The sequence below is a fragment of the Tachysurus fulvidraco genome, chromosome 18 (genome assembly GCF_022655615.1).
Source record: "Tachysurus fulvidraco isolate hzauxx_2018 chromosome 18, HZAU_PFXX_2.0, whole genome shotgun sequence".
In the NCBI taxonomy this organism is placed as follows: domain Eukaryota; kingdom Metazoa; phylum Chordata; class Actinopteri; order Siluriformes; family Bagridae; genus Tachysurus; species Tachysurus fulvidraco.
The window spans coordinates 3,783,145-3,803,158 of NC_062535.1; the positions used below are offsets into that span (position 1 = coordinate 3,783,145).

Genomic DNA, 20,014 nt, shown 5'->3' on the forward strand with positions numbered 1-20,014 from the left:
CACGACCCAAAATGCAAAGCACAGTGAACTTCCTGTTGCTGTTTGAACCTCAGAAACTCACAGGTCTGAACCTGTAACACAGCTGATCCTGAGATAACATCTAGTTCAAGGCCAGTATGAAAATGAGCTAAGAGGAAATATAGGAGGAAGACAACACACATACACAGTGATGTCATCATTATAATCATCATTCTACCAAAATCACTTTAATAACTTTCAATAGACAAATAAAAATAATGTAAAAATGTAAAAACTTAGTGGTCGTCTCTGGACATTTATTAGTTTGTTATTAAAGGTCAGTATCCTCATGCAGAGTAGTTGATGCTTCCTGTTTTCCAAGCACAGGCAGCTGGGATGTTGTACCTGATAATAAAATGAAGCCCCTAAGGCAAAAGGATGGGTGGGGTAGATGAAAGAGGACAGGGATATAATGTGATGTCTGTGCAGGTCAGAAGCAGAAGGTGAGAAGAAGAAAAACAGAAGGAAGCATTAACAAACTCACAACACACGACCTGGGAGCTTTTCTACTATTCGCTACACCACTAAAGTCCATGCGAAACATTCCAGGTATGAATATTGTACTTGTTTACATGTTTGTAGCTGAGTTTATTATATACTTTAATACTTTTATAGTGAATATCTTTTCACCAAATTGTCAGATTTCAGTTGCCTTCTCTCTCTCTCTCTCTCTCTCTCTCTCTCTCTCTCTGATTTTTATTGTCATAAATAGAGGCGTTTGTTTAGACACACTGTAGGTTTAGCAGAAAGGTGTAAGATGGGGAGGAGAAACTTGGGTGATTCTCCACAATAGTTTATAGGTTATTGTTTATCTCTAGACTAGGAGTTAAATTAACTCTAAACTAGGGCTTGACAGATTCTTCCCTTGTGATCACTACATTATCCTGATGTCTGAATCTTTTACCATGTGACTGTGTGTGTTGCTTTCTGCTGATATTCAGAATAGAATATGTGCAATTTTTGCAATTTTCCTGCCGTTTTGACAGCATCATGAAAAAATAAAAATAGATTTGGTTAAAGAGAAGACAGATCATTTTTATCACTCAAAAGATTCTGCTTGACATAAAAAAGTAAATGAAATGTAAAGGTATGTCACAAGGTAAAGGTCAGTGTGCTGCAGGGAAGGAGACGAGTTCATATGACTAGACGATGTACCACAATATCCAGTATCCTTGTGATGATGTAGTCATTTAAACCACACCCCTTTTCAGCATCATGCCACTTTGTGACACGTTACTGCTGCTCCAGTGGTCACAAAACACTGAGCCTATCACCTTTAACTGTAATGTAAACTGTAATGTTTAATAAATGGGATCTGGGATCCTGACACTAAACAGGAAGTTGTTTCTGTCATGAAAGCACATATCATATCTACATTTAAAAATCTTTATTTACTTACTCAATTGTTCATTTATTTATTTATTTACTTTTATTTACAGACATGAGTCATGAATGGTGTTTAGTTATCCTGGTCTTCTCAGGTCAGTGTTGTGTGCACTATAAGTTGTGTGTATTTGTGTTTACAGACAGAGTGATCATTTAATTTCAGCTCTTAAGAAAAAAAAAAAAATGTTGATAATTGTTCAAAAAGCTGTTAAAGAATATGTCATGATTTTGTTTTTGATCCATATTTTGATCCAATAATATGTCTGTGATGATTATTTAATGTGTGTGTTTGTTTATTTTTCATAGTTACATGTGGTACAGGAGCATATATTCCTCATCGCTATCACTTCGTGAATGAGAATAAAAACTGGAGTGAAGCTCGGACTTACTGCAGAGAGAATTACACTGATCTGGCAACCATCAGAAACATGGGAGAGATGAAGAAGCTGAATCACACACTGATGAAGAAAAATGCAAAGACAGCTTGGATTGGTCTACAGAGAGCAGGACCTGGGAGATGGCAGTGGTCTCTGGAAGACCAAACTTTCTACAGAGACGGAGTCACTTACACAAACTGGGACAATGGAAAACAGCCAGACAACTATAATGGAGTTGAGTACTGTGTGGAGTTTTATAAGAGGAGTCAGATCTGGAATGATGACCAATGTAAAAAGTTGAATCCTTTTGTATGTTATGAAGGTAAGAGATGTTAATAAAAAGTAAAAAAAAAAATAATCTTACAGTAATGATAATCTAAATATAAAATGAAGTATCAAATAGTATTAGTTCATTTTCTTGGTTTTTGTTCTTAATTGCTTTTTTATTTAAAGATGCAACAATCTAATAATGGCATGAATGAGCAATACATTGTGTAAATATTTTATTTTTCAGGAAAAAACACAAACACTAATAAATATGTATATATTAGTGATAAAAAGAGCTGGTACGATGCTCAGACCTACTGCAGAGAGAAATACACTGACCTGGTCAGTGTGAGGAACCAAACTGAGAATGACGAGATCTGGAGTGTGGTTAATGTTTCAGTCAGTAAAGGTGTTTGGATCGGTCTGTTTAATGACTCCTGGAAGTGGTCAGATCAGAGTAAGTCCTTATTCGGTTACTGGAGCTCTGACAAACCCAGTGGAAGTTTGAACTGTGCTGCAGTGTCTGAGTCTGAGCAACGTTGCTGGACTGATGTGGACTGCACAGAAAAACTCCCGTTCATCTGCCATGAGAGTGAGTTACATTACACTCAACACTTTTAGTTGTACGTATTTTAAAGAATGTCCCTCTGATATAAAACACTGACGGCAGACCTTCATACTGTACAGATTGTAGACTGTAAACATGTTGGAATGTTTATTTCCTGTACAATTGTTATTCCCTGGTATATTCAGATAAACTGATCCTGATTAAGGAGAATCTGACCTGGAAAGAAGCTCTGACATACTGCAGGAACCATCATCATGACCTGGTCTCAGTTCGCTCTGAGGAGATGCAGCTCTGGGTGAAGGAAGTGACTCAAAACGCCTCCACTGAACACGTGTGGCTCGGCCTGCGTCACACCTGCGCTCTGGGCTTCTGGTACTGGGTGAATGGAGAGATGATCTGCTACCAGAACTGGGCTCCAGGTAATGGGACAGGGTCTGAAGACTGCGGTCATGAGGAGAGAACAGGAGCAGTGCAGTCTGGAGGAGAGCAGAAGTGGATCAGCCTGCCTCAGAGCCAAACACTCAACTTTATCTGCTCTACCTATGAAGGTTTGTCACTGTAGTGTTTCTGTATGTGTGTATTAAGTCAGTAAGATTTTTCTTCATATTCTTATAATATTGTAATTAATTTTTTGTTTCTTTGTATTATTATTATTATTATTATTATTATTATTATTATTATTATTATTATTATTATTATTATTATTATTCATTCATTCAATCTCTTAATGCAGATGTTTTATCATATTTTAATGTAACTCCACTGTCTCTATACAATATGATCTGTAGTATGTTATTATACTCACTGTTCTTATTAATAGCAGGTTTGTGGGTAATTAATGTGGAATTTATTTACCTGATGTTTAAACTACTGTGTGTTGGTTTGCAGATTTAATTGTTTTTAAAATTCTTTCTCAGAATAAAGAACTATAACAAACTCAGCACATTTACACCCATGCAGGAAGTTTAGAACACCAAGACCTGCAAACAGTGATGTTAAAATCATCATTGTTCTTTTTTATTATTAAAGTTCTGTCATTTTTTTTTGCCTTTTTTACTTGTAGACAGCTGAGTTTGTTATCAGGATGTCTGAATATTTACATGTTGATGGTTTCTATATCTGGGATTTCTGAGCACTTGTATCTTTAACGTCTAAGAATATGGATCGTAATGACTGCTGACAATTTTCTTATCAGATAAAAATAAATATAAAGATTGTGTTTCAGTGTATCTGTGTTTTGTGTTCCACATCACAAACACACACACAAACATGAAGAGTGTGTATGGTGTGTGTAAAGTTGTCACTTTGGTCATAACATGATTTGTTCAGTAACAAACTAAAACCACTTTCACTGAGTAGAATTTCCCGTATTCTTGTCTTGTTCATTATTTTATGCTCCATGAGGGAAATTAATCTCATACACAACTCTGGTTCAGTCAACAGTTCAACATTAACCCTGCGCCACACTGTGTTACTTTTGGACTTTTTTTGGACCAACTGTGGATTTTCTGCAAATATGTGTTTAGAAAGCCTCCTGTTCATAAACACACACACATACACACACACACACATGCACACATGCACACACACAAAGCTAGCTGCGCTTTATTCAAATAAACCCTTCACACAACCCAAAATGCAAAACACAGTGAACTTCCTGTTGCTGTTTGAACCTCAGAAACTCACAGGTCTGAACCTGTAACACAGCTGATCCTGAGATAATATCTAGTTCAAGGCCCGTATGAAAATGAGCTAATAGGAAATATAGGAGGAAGACAAAACACATACACAGTGATGTCATTATAATCATCATTCTCCCCAAATCACTTTCAATGGACAAATAAAAATTATGTAAAAATGTAAAAACTTAGTGGTCGTCTCTGGACATTTATTAGTTTGTTATTAAAGGTCAGTATCCTCATGCAGAGTAGTTGATGATTCCTGTTTTCCAAGCACAGGCAGCTCGGATGTTTTTCCTGATAATAAAATTATAGTTTTTTTGGATTGCTTAAGCACGATTTTCAAAACAGGGCCCGTGTTTTCAAAACACTACACACAATTAGCACAACCACACACACAATTAGCAAAACACTACAGATCCCTTGCATAATTAAACACTCTTGTAAAAATTATACACTTCTGTTTAAAAACTACACTTTGCTACCATATGAAACACACACGTTTCACATTACTATACTCTGTTTGCACGAGTTACACTCTGTTGTGATAAACCTAAAACACTTTTAGCACTTTTACTTCCCTATGATTAGAGTAGGCTACCATCAATAAAGTACAAATATAATGTAAATTCACCAAACATTACACAAGACCAATGTTGCAGACTGAAGAAACTCATTTATTTGTCAACACGCCCAAAATGTTGACATGTATTGTAAGTTTATGGTAAAAAATACAAAAAAAAACTAGACATTGTCTCTTCGCCTAGCTGGATCTGGACAGAGAATTTCATCAACATCGCAGGCAAAGTTGTCATTAGTAAGACACCTTGGAAAGAAGCGTCGTGAATGACGAATCCATCCTTGCATTGCTGCTACCTCCATCTGGTCACAGGCCTCCTCCATGGCTTGGATGAGGGGTACCTCAGCCTGGAGATGGAGATCATATACCTTCCACCGCCATGCCGAGAAAAACTCTTCTATAGGGTTGAGGAATGGTGAGTGTAAGGAATTCTCATCCGTCGCTTGGACAGGTTAAACCTCTTTCATTGCAATTATTCTCACAGAGAGTGTGGAAGATATAGGATGGTGAAATGTGGATGTTGCTGAAACCAGTTCTGAACCAGAGCAGAGCGGTGGAAAGACACATTGTCCCAAACAACAATGTATTGCATATGATCGGTTTATGTAAGTATGAGTGCTGTATTGTAAAGGCCCATATGGACATGGCGGTGGAGGACTCCATTCTGTGTAATGGCTGCACAGAGTGTTATATTACCCCCACGTTGCCCTGGGACATTGACTATAGCCCTGAGGCCAATGATGTTTCTTCCCCTCCTTCGTGTTCTCGTCAGGTTGAACCCAGCCAAATCTACGCATATGAACTCATGCCGGATCTCCTGTCCATCCATTCGTAAAACTCTCTGAAGAACAGTGTCATGCAAAATTGTGTAGTTCAGTGTAGATATGATGTTGATATGATGATATTTTTACAATACACTGTACCTATTTTCCAGACGAAATGTTATCACAATTGCCACTGTGTATCGGCTTAGATTTGGCTGTACTCGCAGTCCAGCCTTCCTCAGCGTCAGGCCATGGTTGACAACGTGGTCAACAAGTGTTGCGCGGATCTCATTTGTCAGATTCGGACATCTTTGAGCACCTTCTTGTCTTCCTCTTCCTCTACCTCCAGCATGGCCTCCATCTCTTCCTCTTCCTCTGTTGATTCCTCCTCTGTTGATTCCTCTTCCTCCCCTTCCTCCTCCTCCTTCTCGTTCTCCTTTTTCTCCTCCTCGTCTTACTCTTTCTCTGACTCTTTACATTGTGCTTGAAGACCTATGAACTCACCTGCTGCTTTTTCAATTCAATATTCAATTTAAGTTCAATTCAATTCACGTTTATTTGTATAGCGCTTTTTACAATAGAAATTGTCTCAAAGCAGCTTTACAGAACATAAACATAGAGCAGAAGGTAAACATTTATTATAGTGCTTATACACCTGATTGGTGTGTCTACAATTAAGCAAACAAGTGTTTACACACCTGATGACTGTGTTGACCCGACTGGTTGCACGGTGCAGTAATTTGACAGTCAGTGCTTTGGTATTGCATGGAAGTGACTTCATGATAGATTTTTGAGTGTAATGTATGTTAAGTGTGTTTAGTGTTTTGCAAATCACTGTGTATAGAGTTTTGCAACAAGTGTGAGGTTGACAATGTGCTTATAGTTGTGCAAATATGGGCTGATGTTTTGCCTCTTGAGTGTAAGGTTTTGCTAATAGTGTACTACTTTTAATTTTGGTGTGTAAGCAATCAAAAAAAACTGTAAGCCACTAAAGCAAAAAGATGGGAGGAGTAGATGAAAGAGGATAGGGATATAATGTGATGTCTGTGCAGGTCAGAAGCAGAAGGTGAGAAAAACAAGAACAGAAGGAAACATTAACAAACTCACAACACACGACCTGGGAACTTTTCTACTATTCGCTACACCACTAAAGTGCATCTTGAGAACAAAAAACAGGCATGGCTTCTGAAGCTAGCTTAGCCCTGATGGTAATTAACTATAATGTTTAAATAGGTAACATCCTTTGTCACATACTGTATGACTTCACAAAACTTCTACTTCCACTGCATCTGTAAAAGAACCTGTGAAAACAAAGCATAAGAAAACATTTAAATTAGCAAATCACTTTCACTGTAAAACGTTAATGAACATCTGCTAATGACTACATCTTTTAAACAGTTTAAGTTTTGTATTAAGTTCTAATACACCTGAGACATGCTAGCGTTAGCGACAAGCTCGTGTAACATACATGCATAACATACACACGCTTATATGAACCAACACAAAAAAACTTATGCCAGCGAAATGCAAACTTTGGGAACATATAACACTGGCTAATGTTATTAAATCTGACCTGACAGAAATAGCTCACGTTACTGTGAACGGACAGAAAATGAGGAAAAAACCTAGCATCAATTGTCACATTTACACTAAGTTAACTTATTAACATTTAACTAACATGGGTTTTATGGTAATCATTTACTGTCAGAAAGATTTCTATATATTAGACTATTTACAGTAACCGTTTTAAAGTGCTTTAAAAAATCCACGGTTTGCACACTGAGGACCAGACAGCGCATTGTCACATTGACCTATTTCAGGCCCAGCCCCTCCATTCCCATCCCTTCCCATCCCCTCCCCTACCTTAAAGAAGTGTAACATATCAAGTTGTCTCTGCTTAACATGATCATTGCACTCAATATTTCATCTGAATTGTGCGAACAACTAATTTGAATTAGTAGTGACAAAGATTTTTTTTTTTTAAAAACAACAAAGAATAAGTAATGACCACTTAAAATGTTTCATTAACAGAAAGTCCTGGTTTAGAGTGTGTATTTAGCAGAAAGGTGTAAGATGGGGATAAGAAACTTGGGTGATTCTCCACCATAGTTTATAGGTTATTGTTTATCTCTAGACTAGGAGTTAAATTAACTCTAAACTAGGGCTTGACAGATTCTTCCCTTGTGATCACTACATTATCCTGATATCTGAACCTTTTACCATGTGACTGTGTGAAGACTGACAGAAGTTGTTTCTGTCATGAAAGCACGAGCGATGGGTCAGATATGACGCTTGAGACAACAAACATCATGTTTATTTCTTTCATAAGTAATAATGAGAAACCAATATCATATCTAAATGTAAAAATCTTTATTTACTTACTCACTTGTTCATTTATTTATTTATTTACTTTTATTTACAGACATGAGTCATGAATGGTGTTTTGTTATCCTGGTCTTCTCAGGTCAGTGTTGTGTGCACTATAAGTTGTGTGTATTTGTGTTTACAGACAGTGTGATTATTAAATTTCAGCTCTTAAGAAAAAAATATATTGATAATTGTTTAAAAAGCTGTTAAAGAATGTGTCATGATTTTGTGTTTTATCCATATTTTGATCCAATGATATAAGTTTGTGATGATGATTTAATTTGTGTGTTTATTTATTTTTCACAGTAGTATGTGGTACAGGAGCATATACTCCTCATCGCTATCACTTTGTGAATGAGAATAAGACCTGGAGTGAAGCTCAGACTTACTGCAGAGAGAAATACACTGATCTGGCAACCATCCGCAACATGGGAGAGATGAAGAAGCTGAATCACACAGTGATGAAGAAAAATGCAAAGAAAGCTTGGATTGGTCTACAGAGAGCGGGACCTGGGAGATGGCTGTGGTCTCTGGAAGACCAAACTTTCTACAGAGACGGAGTCACTTACACACAGTGGCATCCTAATGAACCAAATAATGCTGGGGGAAAAGAGTACTGTGTGGGATATAATAAGTATGAAACATAATGGAATGATGACGAATGTGTAACGTTGTTTCTTTTTGTATGTTATGAAGGTAAGAGATGTTAATAAAAAGTAAATAAATTTAATAATATTACAGTAATGATAGTCAAATTCTAAAATGAAGAATATATTTGTATTAGTTATTGTTCTTGATTTTTGATCTTTTATTGACAGAAGATGCAAAAAATTAATGAAGTCATGAATGAGCTATTCATTGTGTACATTTTTTTTTTTTTTTTTTTTTTTAGAAGACAAAAACACAAAGACTAATAAATATGTATATATTAGTGATAAAAAGAACTGGATGGATGCTCAGACCTACTGCAGAGAGAAATACACCGACCTGGTCAGTGTGGGGAATCAAACAGAGAATGGCAAGATCTGGAGTGTGATTAAGGTTTCGGACAGTGTAAGTGTTTGGATCGGTCTGTTTAATGACTCCTGGAATTGGTCAGATCAGAGTAACTCCACATTCAGATACTGGAGATCTGACAAACCCAGTGGAAGTTTGATCTGTGCTGCAGTGTCTGAGTCTGAGCAACGTTACTGGACTGATGTTGACTGCACAGAAAAACTCCCGTTCATCTGCCATGAGAGTGAGTTACATTACACTCAACATTTTAGTTGTATTTTATTTTAAAGAAAGTCCCTCTGATATAAAACACTGACTGCAGACCTTCATACTGTACAGATTGTAGACTGTGAACATGTTGGAATGTTTATGTCTGGTACAATTGTTATTCCCTGGTATATTAAGATAAACTGATCCTGATTAAGGAGAATCTGACCTGGAAAGAAGCTCTGATATACTGCAGGAACCATCATCATGACCTGGTCTCAGTTCGCTCTGAGGAGATGCAGCTCTGTGTGAAGGAAGTGACTCAAAACGCCTCCACTGAACACGTGTGGCTCGGCCTGCGTCACACCTGCGCTCTGGGCTTCTGGTACTGGGTGAATGGAGAGATGATCTGCTACCAGAAATGGGCTCCAGGTAACGGGACAGGGTCTGAAGACTGCAGTCATGAGGAGAAAACAGGAGCAGTGCAGTCTGGAGGAGAGCAGAAGTGGATCAGCCTGCCTCAGAGCCAAACACTCAACTTTATCTGCTCTACCTATGAAGGTTTGTCACTGTAGTGTTTCTGTATGTGTGTATTAAGTCAGTAAGATTTTCCATTATATTCTTATAATATTGCTATTCATTTTTTGTTTCTTTGTATTATTATTATTATTATTATTATTATTATTATTATTATTATTATTATTATTATTATTATTATTATTATTATTATTATTCATTCTCTTAATGCAGATGTTTTATCATATTTTAATGTAACTCCACTGTCTCTATACAGTATGATCTGTAGTATGTTATTATACTTACTGTTCTTATTAATAGCAGGTTTGTGGGTAATTAATGTGGAATCTATTTACCTGATGTTTAAACTACAGTGTGTTGGTTTGCAAATTTAATTGTTTTTAAAATTCTTTCTCAGAATAAAGAACTATAACAAACTCAGAACATTTACACCCATGCAGGAAGTTTAGAACACCAAGACCTGCAAACAGTGATGTTAAAATCATCATTGTTCTTTTTTATTATTCAAATTTTGTCTTTTTTTTTTGTTTGCCTTTTTTACTTGTAGTTTTTTTACGTGTAGACAGCTGAGTTTGTTATCAGGATGTCTGAATATTTACATGTTGATGGTTTCTATATCTGGGATTTCTGAGCACTTGTTTCTTTAACGTGTAAGAATATGGATCGTAATGACTGCTGACAATTTTCTTATCAGATAAAAAGAAATATAAAAAATTGTGCTTCAGTGTATCTGTGTTTTTTGTTCCACATCACAAACACACACACACAAACATGAAGAGTGTGTATGGTGTGTGTAAAGTTGTCACTTTGGTCATAACATGATTTGTTTGTTACTGAGTGAAATTAATCTCATACACAACTCTGGTTCAGTCAACAGTTCAACATTAACCCTGTCCTGAAGTTTAAACCCACAAGGTTCCACATATTAGAACAAATTTTTTTCCCTAAGACCCAATGTGTTACACCACCAACACAAAATACTATTATGAGTGCTAATTAGTTAACACACACAGTATGGCATTATAACACTGTATATACTCACAAACACACATCGTAACCATCTTTGAGTCGATGAAGAGGAGCACATGGCTGTGAGGAAGAGCGGCCAAAGCGCAACAAAACTGTGGAAACCAATCAGAGCGCTGACTGCAACTATTCACCCTGATCGCTCCAGAAGAGGTAAGGAGTCGTTCAGCTCGTGTATTAACACACATGTATGTCTCTCCTGTAAAGAAGAGACACCGCTCCCAGATCACACTGCGACTCACCAGCATCCTGTGTTCACTTTTACTTTTTTACTATTTCCTCCACTCTTACAAAGACTCTCTTCTTTTTTTTTTTTGAACTGCAATTTTGTAAATAAAACTAAAAAGATCTCTGCTTCAGTGTCTCTGTGTGTTGCCCTCGCAGTGTGTGTCTCTACAACAGAAATGTCCAGAAGTACACAGAGGTGGAGTATTAATCTAGACACATTATACAACATTACTTAACACTTATTATAATCATATTTACTTTTAAGTTAATCACTTACTAAAAATGTTCATTACAAGCAGAAGTTTAAATACGTTAAGATAGTCACTGTTGTACGTCTTGTTTTTAGACAAATAAGCTGGTATGAAGCTCAGATCTACTGCAGAGAGAAACACACCGACCTGATCAGTGTGAGGAAACAAACTGAGAATGTACTCAGAGAACAATAGTGAATATAGTGAATTACAATTAATCATCATTTATTTGACTTCTTTCTATTTACTTTCCTGTCCATGTGGTGAATCTGTTCATCCACTAATTATCTACTTGTGTTACCAGATACACTGATCCTGATGAAGCATCTGACCTGGAAAGACCCTCTGAGATACTGCAGGAACCACCATCATGACCAGCGAGGAGAGAAGCGGAGCAGTGCAGTCTGGAGGAGAGCAGAAGTGGATCAGCCTGCAACTTCATCTGCTCTACCTATGAAGGTCAGTCAGTCACGCTTGGAAACTGGAACCTAAGTAGTGCTAATTAAGGAGAAATAGGAAAGAAGTGAGAGTGATGAGTGAATGTATGGAAAGATCATGTGATGTACAGGGGTTGATGGGTAGTGTAGCTCTGCGCCATATTGTGTTACTATGACAAACAGATTAAAACAAAGATGCTGCATCGTGTTATTTCTGTTATGTCTCGGATCACCTGTGGATTTTTGGCAAATATATTGTGACGGCGGCACGTGCACCGCCACAAGTGCACGGAGGAAAATTCACTCTTCGCCCACTGCATCGGCAGACAAGAAGCGGGAGAGTGTAAAAGGCGGCGGTTCAGCACCTTGGCCAGCGGCTCTAAGTGCGAGCTCCCGAACTTCAGCACCGCAGCAAGCGCTGCAGGGCGTGAGAGCGAGGCGGAGCGGCAAAAACTCCCGCCGAAAATCACGGGCCAGTCAGGAGCGCCGCTGGAGCATTCAACCTGCAGGAGGAGAGCACAGCAGGAAGCAAGCTCAGCGGCTGGAGGGGGAAAAGGGCCGTGCCAAACCGAAATAATGCTTGTTGTCTCTCTCACATTCTTTTTCAGTCATATCCAGCTGAGAATTTGCTACGTCCTGGAGAGGGCTGCGTCACCTTTGTCCTGCCGTCCCCTTCTTGCTGCCTAGTTTTGGAGCCTGGGTCGCTGCCTAAACGTCCCTACGGCCATTTAAAGGAAGGAACTATTTATTCTTTCTGTCTCTTTATTTTCCGTACTGCACTAAGTTGATGAGGAAATAAATACCACCTCACTGTTAAGCTTATTACAGTCTCTGTGCATCTTCTTCTGTGTTCCATCTCCCTAAGAGCCCTGTTCCTAAACACACACAAACAAACAAAGCAAGCTGCGCTTCATTCAAATAAACCCTTCCCATGACCCAAAATGCAAAGCACAGTGAACTTCCTGTTGCTGTTTGAACCTCAGAAACTCACAGGTCTGAAAATGTAACAAAGCTGATCCTGAGATAATATCTAATTCAAGGCCAGTATGAAAATGAGCTCAGAGGAAAAATAGGAGGAAGACAAAACACATACACAGTGATGTCATCATTATAATCATCATTCTCCCAAAATCACTTTAATAACATTCAATAGACAAATAAAAATAATGTAAAAATGTAAAAACTTAGTGGGCGTCTCTGGACATTTATTAATTTGTTATTAAAGGTCAGTTTCCTCATGCAGAGTAGTTGATGCTTCCTGTTTTCCAAGCACAGGCAGCTCGGATGTCATTCCTGAGAATAAACTGAATCCACAAAGGCAAAAGGATGGGAGGGGTAGATGAAAGAGGACAGGGATATAATGTGATGTCTGTGCAGGTCAGAAGCAGAAGGTGAGAAAAAGAAGAACAGAAGGAAGCATTAACAAACTCACAACACACGACCTGGGAGCTTTTCTACTATTCGCTACACCACTAAAGTCCATGCGAAACATTCCAGGTATGAATATTGTACTTGTTTACATGTTTGTAGCTGAGTTTATTATATACTTTAATACTTTTTTAGTGAAATGTTGTTAGAATATTTTTTCACAAAATTGTCAAATTTCAGTTGCCTTGTTTCTCTCTCTCTCTCTCTCTCTCTCTCTCTCTCTCTCTCTCTCTCTCTCTCTCTCTCTCTCTCTCTCTCTGTGATTTTTATTGTCATAAATAGAGGCGTTTGTTTAGACACACTTTAGGTTAAGCAGAAAGGTGTAAGATGGGGAGGAGAAACTTGGGTGATTCTCCACCATAGTTTATAGGTTATTGTTTATCTCTAGACTAGGAGTTAAATTAACTCTAAACTAGGGCTTGACAGATTCTTCCCTTGTGATCACTACATTATCCTGATATCTGAACCTTTTACCATGTGACTGTGTGTTGTTGTCTGCTGATATTCAGAATAAAATATGTGCAATTTTTGCAATATTTCTGCCGGTTTGACAGCATCATGAAAAAATCAACATAGATTTGGTTAAAGAAACAACAGATCATTTTTATTACTCAAAAAAAGTAAATGAAATGTAAAGGTGTCACAAGGTAAAGGTCAGTGTGCTGCAGGGAAGGAGACGAGTTCATGTGACTAGACGATGTACCACAATATCCAGTATCCTTGTGATGATGTAGTCATTTAAACCACACCCCTTTTCAGCATCATGCCACTTTGTGACACATTACTGCTGCTCCAGTGGTCACAAAACACTGAGCCTATCACCTTTAACTGTAATGTAAACTGTAATGTTTAATAAATGGGATCTGGGATCCTGCCACTAAACAGGAAGTTGTTTCTGTCATGAAAGCACGAGCGACGGGTCAGATATGAAGCTTGAGACAACATAAGTAGCAATTACTTTAATAAGTAACAATGACAAACCAATATCATATCTACATTTAAACATCTTTATTTTCTTACTCACTTGTTCATTTATTTATTTATTTACTTTTATTTACAGACATGAGTCATGAATGGTGTTTTGTTATCCTGGTCTTCTCAGGTCAGTGTTGTGTGCACTATAAGTTGTGTGTATTTGTGTTTACAGACAGTGTGATCATTAAATTTCAGCTCTTAGGAAAAAAATATATTCATAATTGTTTAAAAAGCTGTTAAAGAATGTGTCATGATTTTGTCTTTGATCGATATTTTGATCCAATTAAATAAGTCTGTGATGATTTAATTTGTGTGTTCAGTTATAAGAACACTATATAAATGCATGTTTATTAAATTTGTATTCATTAAGTTTTTTAATGCAGCATCAATAATCTTTTTTTTACATTAATATGTCTTTCACAGTAGTATGTGGTACAGGAGCATATATTCCTCATCGCTATCACTTTGTGAATGAGAATAAAACCTGGACTGAAGCTCAGACTTACTGTAGAGAGAATTACACTGATCTGGCAACCATCAGCAACATGGGAGAGATGAAGAAGCTGAATCACACACTGATGAAGAAAAATGCAAAGAAAGCTTGGATTGGTCTACAGAGAGCAGGACCCTGGAGATGGCTGTGGTCTCTGGAAGACCAAACTTTCTACAGAGACCGAGTCACTTACACAAACTGGCATCCTAATGAACCAAATAATGCTGGGGGAAAAGAGTACTGTGTGACATGTAATACACACGATACATTATGGAATGATGAATGGTGTGAAACACTCCATCCTTTTGTATGTTATGAAGGTAAGAGATGTTAATAAAAAGTAAATAAATTTAATAATGTTACAGTAATGAAAATCTAATTCTAAAATGAAAGATCTAATTGTATTATTTATTCTTCTTGATTTTTATTCTTAGTCACTTTTTTGTTAAAGTTCTTTTATTGACATAAGATGTAAAAATCTAATAAACTTATGAATGAGCTAATATTTCTGTAATTATTATTATTGTTATTTTATTTTATTTTTTTTCAGAAAAAAACAGAAACACTAGTAAATATGTATATATTAGTGCTAATAAGAGCTGGTACGATGCTCAGACCTACTGCAGAGAGAAATACACCGACCTGGCCAGTGTGAGGAACCAAACTGAGATTGACGAGATCAAGAGTGTGGTTAATGGTTCACACAGTACAAATGTTTGGATCGGTCTGTTTTATGACTCCTGGTATTGGTCAGATCAGAGTAACTCCACATTCAGATACTGGAGATCTGACAAACCCAATGGAAGTTTGATCTGTGCTGCAGTGTCTGAGTCTGAGCAACGTTACTGGACTGATGTGAACTGCACAGAAAAACTCCCGTTCATCTGCCATGAGAGTGAGTTACATTACACTCAACATTTTAGTTGTATTTTATTTTAAAGAAAGTCCCTCTGATATAAAACACTGACTGCAGACCTTCATACTGTACAGATTGTAGACTGTGAACATGTTGGAATGTTTATTTCTGGTACAATTGTTATTCCCTGGTATATTAAGATAAACTGATCCTGATTAAGGAGAATCTGACCTGGAAAGAAGCTCTGATATACTGCAGGAACCATCATCATGACCTGGTCTCAGTTCGCTCTGAGGAGATGCAGCTCTGGGTGAAGGAAGTGACTCAAAACGCCTCCACTGAACACGTGTGGCTCGGCCTGCGTCACACCTGCGCTCTGGGCTTCTGGTACTGGGTGAATGGAGAGATGATCTGCTACCAGAAATGGGCTCCAGGTAACAGGACAGGGTCTGAAGACTGCGGTCATGAGGAGAGAACAGGAGCAGTGCAGTCTGGAGGAGAGCAGAAGTGGATCAGCCTGCCTCAGAGCCAAACACTCAACTTTATCTGCTCTACCTATGAAGGTTTGTCACTGTAGTGTTTCTGTATGTGTGTATTAAGTCAGTAAGATTTTCCATTATATTCTTATAATATTGCTATTCATTTTTTGTTTATAATAATAATAATAATAATAATAACAACAACAACAATAATAATAATAATAAATATTATTATTATTATTATTACTATTATTATTATTATTACTATTATTATTACTATTATTATTATTATTACTATTATTATTATTATTATTATTATTATTATTATTATTATTATTATTATTTATTCTCTTAATGCAGAAGTTTTATCATATTTTAATGTAACACCACTGTCTCTATACAGTATGACCTGTAGTATGTTATTATACTTACTGTTCTTATTAATAGCAGGTTTGTGGGTAATTAATGTGGAATCTATTTACCTGATGTTTAAACTACAGTGTTTTGGTTTGCAGATTTAATTGTTTTTAAAATTCTTTCTCAGAATAAAGAACTATAACAAACTCAGCACATTTACACCCATGCAGGAAGTTTAGATCACCAAGACTGCAAACAGTGATGTTAAAATCATCATTGTTCTTTTTTATTATTAAAATTTTGTCATTTTTTGTTTGCCTTTTTTACTTGTAGACAGCTGAGTTTGTTATCAGGATGTCTGAATATTTACATGTTGATGGTTTCTATATCTGGGATTTCTGAGCACTTGTTTCTTTAACGTGTAAGAATATGGATCGTAATGACTGCTGACAATTTTCCTATCAGATAAAAATAAATATAAAGATTGTGCTTCAGTGTATCTGTGTTTTGTGTTCCACATCACAAACATAAACACAAACATGAAGAGTGTGTATGGTATGTGTAAAGTTGTCACTTTGGTCATAACATGATTTGTTCTGTAACAAACTAAAACCACTTTCGCTGAGTAGAATTTCCCGTATTCTTGTCTTGTTCATTATTTTATGCTCCATGAGGGAAATTAATCTCATACACAACTCTGGTTCAGTCATTAGTTCAACATTAACCCTGCGCCACACTGTGTTACTATGACAAACAGATTAAAGCAACGACGCTGCATCGTGTTATTTCAACTTTTTTGGACCAACTGTGGATTTTCTGCAAATATGTGTTTAGAAAGCCTCCTGTTCATAAACACACACATACACACACACATGCACACATGCACACACAAAGCTAGCTGCGCTTTATTCAAATAAACCCTTCACACGACCCAAAATGCAAAACACAGTGAACTTCCTGTTGCTGTTTGAACCTCAGAAACTCACAGGTCTGAACCTGTAACACAGCTGATCCTGAGATAACATCTAGTTCAAGGCCAGTATGAAAATGAGCTAAGAGGAAATATAGGAGGAAGACAACACACATACACAGTGATGTCATCATTATAATCATCATTCCCCCCAAATCACTTTCAATGGACAAATAAAAATTATGTAAAAATGTAAAAACTTAGTGGTCGTCTCTGGACATTTATTAGTTTGTTATTAAAGGTCAGTATCCTCATGCAGAGTAGTTGATGCTTCCTGTTTTCCAAAGCACAGGCGAGCTGAGCTCGTATGTTTTTCCTGATAATAAAATTATAGTTTTTTTGGATTGCTTAAGCACGATTTTCAAAACAGGGCCCGTGTTTTCAAAACACTACACACAATTAGCACAACCACACACACAATTAGCAAACACTACAGATCCCTTGCATAATTAAACACTCTTCTAAAAATTATACACTTCTGTTTAAAAACCACACTTTGCTACCATATGAAACACACACATTTATGTAAGTAGCAATTACTTTAATAAGTAACAATGACAAACCAATATCATATCTACATTTAAACATCTTTATTTACTTACTCACTTGTTCATTTATTTATTTATGTATTTACTTTTATTTACAGACATGAGTCATGAATGGTGTTTTGTTATCCTGGTCTTCTCAGGTCAGTGTTGTGTGCACTATAAATTGTGTGTATTTGTGTTTACAGACAGTGTGATCATTAAATTTCAGCTCTTAAGAAAAAAATATATTGATAATTGTTTAAAAAGCTGTTAAAGAATGTGTCATGATTTTGTGTTTGATCCATATTTTGATCCAATGATATAAGATTGTGATGATGATTTAATTTGTGTGTTTATTTATTTTTCACAGTAGTATGTGGTACAGGAGCAGATATTCGTCATCGCTATCACTTTGTGAATGAGAATAAAACCTGGAGTGAAGCTCAGACTTACTGCAAAGTCAAATACACTGATCTGGCAACCATCAGCAACATGGGAGAGATGAAGAAGCTGAATCACACACTGATGAAGGAAAATGCAAAGAAAGCTTGGATTGGTCTACAGAGAGCGGGACACTGGAGATGGCTGTGGTCTCTGGACGACCAAACTTTCTATAGGGACGCAGACACTTACACACACTAGCATCCTAATGAACCAAATAATGCTGGGGGAAATAAGTACTGTGTGGCATATTATTACTACAGTAAATACTGGGATGATGACAAATGTGAAACGCCGTATCCTTTTCTATGTTATGAAGGTAAGAGATGTTAATAAAAAGTAAATAAATTTTATGTTACAGTAATGTTGTATTAGTTATTTTTATTGATTTTTGTTTAGTCACTTTTTTTTTAATAAAAGTTCTTTTACTGACATGAGATTCAAAAATCAAGAAACAAGTGCTCAGAAATCCCAGATATAGAAACCAGCAACATGTAAATATTCAGACATCCTGATAACAAACTCAGCTGTCTACAAGTAAAAAATTGTTCATTATTTTATGCTCCATGAGGGAAATTAATCTCATACACAACTCTGGTTCAGTCAACAGTTCAACATTAACCCTGTCCTGAAGTTTAAACCCACAAGGTTCCACATATTAGAACAGATTTTTTCCTAAGTTTCAAAATAATTACAAGAAAATAATGAGACCCAATGTGTTACACCACCAACACAAAATACTATTATGAGTGCTAATTAGTTAACACACACAGTATGGCATTATAACACTGTATATACTCACAAACACACATCGTAATCATCTTTGAGTCAATGAAGAGGAGCACATTGCTGTGAGGAAGAGCGGCCAAAGCACAACAAAACTGTGGCAACCAGTCAGAGCGGTGACTGCAACTATTCACCCTGATCGCTCCAGAAGAGGTAAGGAGTCGTTCAGCTCGTGTATTAACACACATGTATGTCTCTCCTGTAAAGAAGAGACACTGCTCCCAGATCACACTGCAACTCGCCAGCATCCTGTGTTCACTTTTACTTTTTTTTACTATTTATTCCACTCTTACAAAGACTCTCTTCATGTTTTTTGCCCTGCAATTTTCGAAATAAAACTACACCAGGTGGGGGGGCAAAGTGGCTTACTGGTTAGCACGTTTGACTCACAACTCCAGGGTTGGGGTTCGATTGGCATCTCTGGAAAATTGTCCGTAGTGTGTAATTGCGTGAGTGAATGAGAGTGTGTGTGTTCCTTGTGATGGATTTGCACTCCGTCCAGGGTGTATCTTGCCTTGATGCCCGATGACGCCTGAGATAGGGACAGGCTTCCCGTTAAACGAGAAGTTCGGGTAAGAGGTAGAAAATGAACGAATGAAAACTACATTGAGAAGGAAACTTGACATTGCATCAGGGCTGACACTATGGGAACACTTCTGTGAGGTCTGTGTGCAAACACGCAAATTTATTGGCTCGGGAACGATACCTGATGAAGTGATTACGTGCAAGTATGTCCATATAATGGCATCTACGTCACATTACTTCAGCTTCTACTTGTCTGAAGGATGTGCGAGAGGATGCCCGGGGCATGGCCAGTGACTCAGCGTCTCCTTCCCTTCTCTTCTCTACCCAAGAAGGCCCCAGGGACAGGTTTCTGGTTCACAGTGATGGCAGCCACATACACCTTTAAAGTAGATGGGGACAGGCACAGAGAAAAACAAGACTGCAGGAACTCCAGCACTGTACCAACCAGGCAGTGAACTGGATCCTGACAGTGCTCATTGCACAAGAGGC

At 37.2% G+C, this 20,014-nt stretch overlaps 2 protein-coding genes across 4 annotated transcripts; both read left to right on the forward strand.

Annotated features, from left to right (window-relative positions):
- The first annotated feature begins 477 nt into the window (after positions 1-477).
- Positions 478-3,736, forward strand: LOC113648996 (macrophage mannose receptor 1-like). 2 transcript variants are annotated; one of them, XM_047802933.1, is made up of 6 exons: positions 478-567; positions 1,458-1,499; positions 1,711-2,103; positions 2,296-2,640; positions 2,802-3,164; positions 3,534-3,736. In XM_047802933.1, the coding sequence occupies exons 1-6, from the start codon at positions 552-554 to the stop codon at positions 3,536-3,538; spliced, it is 1,164 nt and encodes a 387-aa protein (XP_047658889.1). In that variant the 5' UTR covers positions 478-551; the 3' UTR covers positions 3,539-3,736. The 2 variants fall into 2 exon arrangements, with proteins under 2 accessions (XP_047658889.1, XP_047658888.1); XM_047802932.1 differs by lacking the exon at positions 3,534-3,736 and having other exon boundaries at positions 2,802-3,250.
- Positions 3,737-13,047: 9,311 nt separating this feature from the next.
- Positions 13,048-16,730, forward strand: LOC113648995 (macrophage mannose receptor 1-like). 2 transcript variants are annotated; one of them, XM_047803397.1, is made up of 6 exons: positions 13,048-13,185; positions 14,177-14,218; positions 14,515-14,904; positions 15,135-15,479; positions 15,641-16,003; positions 16,464-16,730. In XM_047803397.1, exons 1-6 carry the CDS (start codon positions 13,170-13,172, stop codon positions 16,466-16,468), a joined length of 1,161 nt encoding a protein of 386 aa, XP_047659353.1. In that variant the 5' UTR covers positions 13,048-13,169; the 3' UTR covers positions 16,469-16,730. The 2 variants fall into 2 exon arrangements, with proteins under 2 accessions (XP_047659353.1, XP_047659351.1); XM_047803395.1 differs by lacking the exon at positions 16,464-16,730 and having other exon boundaries at positions 15,641-16,090.
- Positions 16,731-20,014: the final 3,284 nt, after the last annotated feature.